The sequence below is a fragment of the Rhyacophila brunnea genome, unplaced genomic scaffold (assembly GCF_057557595.1).
Source record: "Rhyacophila brunnea isolate RB1 unplaced genomic scaffold, BYU_Rbru_1.0 scaffold_23, whole genome shotgun sequence".
NCBI classification, from domain to species: domain Eukaryota; kingdom Metazoa; phylum Arthropoda; class Insecta; order Trichoptera; family Rhyacophilidae; genus Rhyacophila; species Rhyacophila brunnea.
The window spans coordinates 30,552,522-30,561,022 of NW_028232893.1; the positions used below are offsets into that span (position 1 = coordinate 30,552,522).

Sequence of the window (8,501 nt, forward strand, 5' to 3'; positions counted from 1 at the left end):
GCTTAAACGATCAAAAAAATTTGTACTTGAGATGTTATATTGATTTCCATAGTAACGCACGTATATATTAATAATTTAGTTGCTAGGACCCAGACCCCTAACAACCAACAATGGTGTCGAAATAACTTTGTATACAAAACAGAATTAACTGAAAATTAATTCAATTCTATTTAAAGGTGGCTAAAAGTATTTAAAAAATGCATTGGCATCGTGTTCTGATATATTTTAAAAGTTTCAAATGTCTAGCTAGTCGGGAAGTTAGTTAAAAATCGATTGCAAGATTTGTACCGGACAAATAAGAAAACGAGCTAATAAAAACGTTGTAAAAATACCATTATACATGAAAACAGTCAATGAGGCGATTATTTTGCCAGGCGAAGAATTGTGGGGACAGAACTGTGACTAAATTATGGAATTGAACAAACTTATTTTTTATAAATAATTATGTGAGTTGTTTCCGTTGTGTTCCTACGCCCTCAACCAGTCTGAATTTATACACCAAGATACAAAACAAATGAAATTTAAATTAACGGGTTTTTAAAATACTTGATTCAAATGCTAACTATCTTAAAAAACTAGATATATTTTTTTAAATAAATAATAGTAAGGTTGTATATTGTTAATTTAGACAGTGTTTTCCAAACTATGTGATCCATTATTTAGGTAGATGGCTTACCAGAGGCGAGGACTCTAAATATTTATTTTTTATAATATAATTATTAATAAATATATTGTTGTCAATTATTCTATTCCAAACATTTTTATCAGACAATATTTATTTTCTATAGTTACCAATAGTACCATAAACCTAATTTGATAAATCCCAATAACAGGTAGGTATATTTAAAAAAAAATACCGAATAGGACTTTAACTCACGTCCATCGCATTCCAGACGGCGAACTTCATCAAATAAAATTATTAATCACGTGAAAATTTCCTAACAATTTCTAATTCTGGCTATATTGGCGGCAGACAGTCTTTTATATTTTTAAATCAGTGATTAACAACACTAGCTTTGATTTCTAGAAAATTTAATGGTGTTATTTTACTTTTGCGATGATCGCAGTGGTGTTTCCGCTTATGCGATGATCGCATTGCATTAAGTACTCAATGAAACTGTTTTAAAATATAAATATAAATCAAAACAATTCGATTCAATGCACGTATCTGTTATGCGATCATCAAACATAAAATGCATTAAAATGGACAAAATGTAATAACGAATGCGATTATCGCATAAATAAAATGGAAATTGGACGATTCGGCGCCGGACAATTTGGCGCTATGCAATCGAATGAAATTTGAAAATAAATAGACGTTTGTGAATTGAAGGTATCCCCGGAAAAGGAGTCTATATGCAAAAACAAAATTGTCCAGGAGAGGAAAAAAACATTTTATTCGATAATGCGGACTTTTGGAGTATATCTGTGATAATAATTATGTTCATGAAAACACTCTTTATCATTGACAATTTTAATTTTTATTTTGGATAATAAAATAATCATATAGACCCCTCTTCTACAGTAAGCATTTTAATGTTGCTAATATCTCAAAAGTGTGGTAGTTAAAATAATAAAACTTTCAAATATCGTGAGCAATGATATAGATCCGTTTTAGTCAATAAAATTACTTTTTGACATGATGTATTATATGGACCCCTTTGCCGGGGACGCCTTCAATTATAGGTAGGTACTTTTAAATATATATTTAATACTTTATATTACTTGGTGAGAATTTTAATATGCACACGTAAATAATGATTTAATTGTGCATATTATTATGTTTAAGTTCCAACGATAAGATAGTTCTTTTATTTTTATATTAAGCGTCAAGCATAATAATTCTCAATCTTCAGAAAACTAAGTAGTAGATAGAAACTGATTAAAATTCCTTGTCTATTTTCTGTATAAAATTGTAACATACGTCTATTTATTTCATTAATGAACATTATTTCATTAATCAGTGCGGCGCCTACTTGTCCTGGCGTCCAGTTGTCCCATTGCCAATAAAATGACTGCCATTTGAATATCGTATACATTCAATTCGATTGCGATCATGGCATAAAAAATCACCACTCTAGAAAGTATCCTTATTTTATTGTAATATTATGTTCTCATGGGAGGGTCAATCAAAAATGTTAAATTCTAAAGTTGAATCTACTGAATAAAAAATAACTAAATATAAAAATGCCGTAGAATCGCTTTCAAGTATTGTATTTTAATAGCCTCTTTCGTGAGCATAACAATTCTGTCATTGTAGTTTGGAAAACACTGCTTTACGTAAAATATAATATTTCTAACATAAAGTATAAACTCAAAGTAATTTGAACTCTGACTGACAACTTGGTGTTAGATACGTATTAAGTGATTTGGCATCGCAGCTTTCAGTTCTCAGTCAAGAAGCTATCATGGAAGGTCTTGTTGGCGAGGAGTTGCTGCTCCCAGAGTATCTCCTGAGGATTAGACCTGGTCTTCCTGGAATCGCTTTCTTCGTTTACGGGTGCGTACTTCTTGATGCTTTCACTCATATGAGAGAACATGTCTTTGAGCTGGAATTGAAATAAAGAATCCGATTATGAACAGTAAAGAGAGAAGACAGACAACAATAATTATTCTTCGGACAGAGTATGATTTATATCATCACCACCAGCCGGGGTCGATCCAATGCAGCCTCTTGTATCATCTAAAGCAGGGGGGGGCAAACTTTTTGGATGGAGGGCCAAATTCAAGAATTCAAAATGAGCGGCGGGCCGCAAGTAAAATACCATTTTTAGATATACCTACACTATTTATTATCACGAAAAATAAACATACAAAAAAATTTATGAGAAGAATGAAACTGTAGAACATTTTTTTTTAATTCAGGTGTTAATTTTGCAGTTTATATTCTCAAAACTTCTTGTAATGGGCATCGGAGATATTTGATCGTAAAGAATTTTTATTGAGGTTCATGATCGAAAATGTTTGTTCACATATATAGATTGATCCAAAAATAACGAACATTTTTCTTGCATAATCTTTAAGTTGGTCGAATTTGTCTGAATTAAGGGCATTGTAAAATTTGGAGATTTCTTCACGACGATGCAATTCTCTTAAATCAGTGTCACACTACAGATTAATAATCTCAAGTTGTAGCTCTGTCGGTACACTATCAATATCTATTGAAATCTATGTTCAACGTAGAAAATAGTGCTTACATAGTGCGAGACGAGACGCAAGGAAGATGTACTGAGATAATACATTTACGAAACAACAAATTCTTCAAATTTTAATCTATTGTCAATATTTTTTAAAAAATTATAAAAAAAGTTATTCGTAATCAAAAGTACAATTAATTATGGCGGGCCGCAAAAAAATACCCGGCGGGCCACATGCGGCCCGCGGGCCGCAGTTTGCCCTCCCCTGATCTAAAGTGAATAAGTGATACTGGGCCTTGCTCAGTCACGTGCTGTGAATGCCTCAAGTAAGTCTCAAACCTAGTTTTCCAATTATTCGAGCAAAACAGATTTCAGAATCTTGGAAAGAGGACTTGCATGACCTGGATTCATGGCCCCCACATCCTGAAGCAGGCCCCCAGGCTAGAATTTTGGCGGGCCCCCTACCTATCGCTAAAGGTAAAGGCAGTGTGACTATCTAGAGTTGTGTATTCCAAATAGTGTTCGAGGTAAAAATTAGGGTATTTAATTTAACTAATACACCCACTTTAATTATGGAGTTATCGAATATTAACAAACAATAATCAAAAATTACATCGCACAATCATATGCTTTTAATTTTGCTGTAAGCGAAATAGTTCCGCAGGCGACATTTTTACTATTAGTGCAATTTTGTGTGTTTATCTCACTTGACTGGTCAATTTGCCAGGCCAGGCCCCCCTTAAGACAGGGCCACCAGGCTGGAGCCCTGTCACCCCTCCCCCTTCTTGTGGGGGGTATGCCTGGGTTGATGCAAGAAGATTTTAATGCGACATGATTTTTTGGAGACGCTGCATGGTGTCTATATGCTCACAACTAAGAAGCATACAGTAGGTCTTACGATCCTTTTTTATCCTTTTTTTATCTATCTAATAGGCAGTCTGTGGTGCAATGGATTTTTCAAAATCCTGGCATAATATTACTAGGATTAATTATGTCGTACCTTCGAACTGTCTTTTATTAAACTGTCAAATCCATCTTTAAGAAGAAGAAGAGTAGAATCGAGGGCGTCTGCTGCCTCTTTTGCGTATTTGTCCTGCTTTTTACCATCGTCAGGAGTTTCTGGCAGAGCTGGCTTGCAGAGAGATGGCTGAAATAATAGAAGAATATGTTAAGTAAATATTTTAATGACTGAAAAAAGTTATTTTTGTTAACTCTACTTAAAGTAAATAGTATCCTATAATGCGTATCGTTTGTGGTTGTACCTTCCTCTCCATATGTCATCTTCTCTGCATATGGCCTCTAAGACCTTTCTCAGTATCTTCCTTTCAAATGTGTGCAGTTTTATTTCATCTATTTATAATACAGTTCAGTATTTCAATACATAATATTATATTATAACCAATAGTAAAAATCTTTTTGAAAAAAGTAAGAGACCCCGCAGGAATTTAACCTGCATCACTTGGGTATTGCGCCCACGCACATTGACCACAATGCTAAAGGAGTCATACTTAATTTTGACAAATTTTAATTAATGGCTGTTACACTGAAGCGCTTTCTAAATTGAGCTACATTGGCGATCGACTTTTGTATTTAAATTGTGTGATTTATTCGTTGAATAAAACAATTAGTTAGGTAATTAAAAATTATTAGCAAGTAGTTCAAGTTCAAGAAAGTTACAAAAAAAATATCTTGGATTGATCCATGACATCGGTAATTATTAGAGTAATACCTACTTTGATTTAAAATGCATAAGCCGATTGCCAATGTTGCTCAATTTAGAAATCGCTTCAGTGAGTATTAAAAGCCTTTAGTTAAAATGTGTCGTAATTAAGTATGACTTCTTTAGCATTGTTGTCAATGTGTGTGGGCGCGATACCCGAGAGATGCAGGTTCGATTTCTGTGGGGGGTCATACTTTTTTCAAAAAGATTTTTTCTTTTGCTCATATTGTTAGAAGAGTATTTTTTGACTATTATCTATTATGGCATGGTTTTCGCACGGTTTAATTGAATTTTAAAAACTAACCAACACCATCTGTAAAGTATTGTAGTCTTATTACAATGTAAACAACTACGTATGACTGACAAAGTTGAATGTGCACTATTTATGGCGGATCTTAACAGCCTACCCCCACCCTTCGTCCAGTGACGTCCAGATAAAATGCCACCTAATTTTTTAGCATCCTTTCATGACTCTAATATCTAAAAAATCTCTTGTATGGATACATTACTAACAAAATATATAGGTACCACTGATACATACAAAATTGAATTTAGATACCTTATAAAAAGCGAATAAATATACCCAAATCATCAGAGTCTGAGATTCTATGTGATTAATATCACGCATTTGGTCTGTACCATTAAATTTAGCAATACACAGACTTATTATTTCCACACCATTTTTACTATGCTATTATTGTAGGCATGTAAACAAAATAATTTTAGCTATGTCTATATAGGTATACCAAATGATTTTCCTCGATTTGCCGCCCTTCGAATAACTGCCGCCCCCAAGCGACGCCTAATCTGCCTACCCCCACGGGACGTCACTGCCTTCGTCACTGACATAATATGGCGGATAAATTAGCATATTTCTATCATAACTTAGTACATTCTATATCACCACTGCACGTAGTGATAAATATATATTAACAGGACGATATCAATGAATTTTATTTTACTGTCAATAAAACAAGAATATAATATCATTGAGTTATTTATTAGTTTTATAATACTCTGAACTATGTATCTTAGAGTGATAACAGGTCGTCGATTTGTCGACTTTATATTAAATCTTACATTGTATATTGTTATGAATTAAATAGCGCATATTAAATGTCATGGCCTGTTTGATAGAGCGGCCGTATCTGGAGCCGTGGGCCGCGAGTTCGTTACCGCGGCTGAATACAAATATACAATGAAGCCTTTTAATTTTTTTCATCTAATGCAAGTACCTCCACTCTGTTGGGGTCTATAAATTATGCTTCGCTTACACGCAAAAGTAGCAGAAACCAATAAAAAGTTATTTTTAAGAGGAATTACGAGAGATTAAATTACTGACTTTTTAAAGAAATCCCATTATTGTGTCGCTAGATTTCAAAATCAGCCAAGTCCATAATAGATGAATAGGAGAAAAACAGCTTTTTGTTTTTTTTATTTTATGTTTATGTTTTAAATTTATATTATTTCGAGTATAGAATATTTAAAATTAATAAATTCCACATTTTGATATTGCAGAAATGTTAGAAAGCATTAGTTCTTCATCAATTCACAAAAAAGTCAAAAATACCTAAAGGTGGACTTGGCTGATTTTGAAATCTAGCGACACAATCGTTGTTTCTGAAAAAATTGATCACACATCCCTACTATTTATAAACAAGAGTTTATGGTCGCCATATTTTAATGTGCCAAAGCACGTTATTTTGTTATAGCTACAAATTCAACCGTATTAAAAACGTTGTGGAATCGTCACCCAGTGTTGTAGAACATAAAGTTTTGTCCAATAAATGAAATGGGGAAATTATCCGCAATACTAAGAATTTAAGCAACATTATGACGATACAATGAATAATAAATTTTTTGGTGTATTTCTTATCTAATCGTACTTTTTTATCACCACTTTCATACTGGAACAACTATTGATTGCAATGAATTATTGTTCAAGTGTAAGCATGGAGTTTTTTATTAACATTTTTTAAGTTTCCGATCAAACAAACACAATATTTTGGCGTAGAAATACGGATTGTCATCAAAAATCATTTTTGCAAAGGTTTGGTCATATTTAAATCAATATCTCATCTCGTCGATTTAATTTCTAAATTAATCAAAAAAGAAAATCAAAATGCATACAATTACCGCTTTTATTTAAAAAAATATTTAGCCTTCTTCAATCTTTCAAATGATTTATATTTTGTCGTTATATATAAACTGTACGTATTAAATGTAACTGTAACACAGTTCACCGTTAGCTGTAGTACCGGGGGAAAATGGCCGCATAGCATTGAGATCAAAAAATGAGCGTTAATTTTTATATTGATTGGTATCAAATATCTAATAATTACCAGAATTTCCATTACCAGTCTTTCCTTTAAGGGTATTCCGGTGGTTTTACGTATTTTTAAGTATTTTTTTTTTATTCAGATGTTAGTTCGATCTTAATACTATACAGCCATCTATTTCAACTGCTTGCGTAACACATTTCTGGACACACTTTATTTATTAGAGGTTTGCTATACAAAATAGTGTATTGAATCTTTGCGTTATTTTGTTGTATTTCACTGACGTTCACACCGATGACCGAAGGCTTTGTTAACAACAAAGTGACAATTTATTAGTATTAAGTCTTTGTTGTTATTGTAATATAATTAATTAATTTGTAATATTATTATAATATATTACCTGTATTAAGATGGCCGCCAGCAGAAAAACTAATCGGAACGACATGGCGTGATGCATTTTGTATACTATTTTTCTCCCAATAACTTGCAGTAATCCGATAAATTCTAATATTAATTATTGATTGATAGTTACTATGGATGTGTGCGTTGTTTCACGCGATATACCGTTGGTCAACTGTCCGGTGGTCTTTTCACCCGATGACTCTATACAATATTGGATTATTCACGCGCTATCGTACGGTGGGCAAATAGAAAGCGATTGGCCAGAACAAGATAATTTAATTAAAATTATTTGTAGTATTAACGGCCCACATGCTCAGCGTACGTCAAAATGGAGCTTTTATGCTATTTTCAAAGCATGATCCTGGACATTCCTTAAACGTTGTAGATAATCTATTTACATAATTTTGAAGCCTTATTATCCTTTATATTTATTTTAAACATTTGATGACTGCATAAAGTATTTTTAGTACATAAAATAGTATTCTTTTAAACCTCTCGCTCTAATGTTTTAGAATATAGTCATATTTCAGTACGTCCATGTAAAGTGGTGTTAAGATTTTTTATATTTATTAATTTTTAAAAGCATTTATAAAACCATTAGTAAAATTTATGTCGACATTATTATTGTGAAATATTTACAATAAAAAATTATATTGATAATCTCTGTGATCCCAAATTTGACAAGAATTAGGCATTTTATTATTCAAAAATTGGCAAGATTTATAAGCTATGTTTTTGACCATTCAAATGTGATAAACATTCTACGAATAATGTTTGCTTTATAATAATTATTGACCTAAGAATAAGGTAGTATTTTTTTGAAATGCGCCATTTCTATTGGCATTTCCCAGTGGCTAAGCTACAACATACGACCGTCGCCATAAATTGACAAACGATAAATGAAGTAGGGAGTAAGATCATGTTAACGCGCGTGTTTGAACTGTGTATACAATTATTATCCAT

The 8,501-nt window shown here is 32.5% G+C and overlaps 1 protein-coding gene across 1 annotated transcript; it reads right to left on the reverse strand.

The window, feature by feature from the left end:
• Window positions 1-1,488: 1,488 nt before the first annotated feature.
• LOC147069851 (uncharacterized) lies at window positions 1,489-7,751 on the reverse strand. Its single transcript, XM_085950518.1, has 3 exons — window positions 7,537-7,751; window positions 4,138-4,284; window positions 1,489-2,549 (listed from the first exon to the last, which is right to left on the reverse strand). The coding sequence occupies exons 1-3, from the start codon at window positions 7,591-7,593 to the stop codon at window positions 2,385-2,387; spliced, it is 369 nt and encodes a 122-aa protein (XP_085806644.1). The 5' UTR covers window positions 7,594-7,751; the 3' UTR covers window positions 1,489-2,384.
• Between the last annotated feature and the right edge of the window lie 750 nt (window positions 7,752-8,501).

What these genes read in the sequence shown, in the direction of transcription:
- LOC147069851 (XM_085950518.1), bottom strand. Translation starts at nt 7,593, where the DNA reads ATGCATCACGCCATGTCGTTCCGATTAGTTTTTCTGCTGGCGGCCATC. An exon ending in TGGCGGCCATCTTAATACAG is followed by an intron (nt 4,285 to 7,536) that starts GTAATATATTAT and finishes CTATTATTTCAG; the next exon opens with CCATCTCTCTGCAAGCCAGC. An exon ending in TAATAAAAGACAGTTCGAAG is followed by an intron (nt 2,550 to 4,137) that starts GTACGACATAAT and finishes TTTCAATTCCAG; the next exon opens with CTCAAAGACATGTTCTCTCA.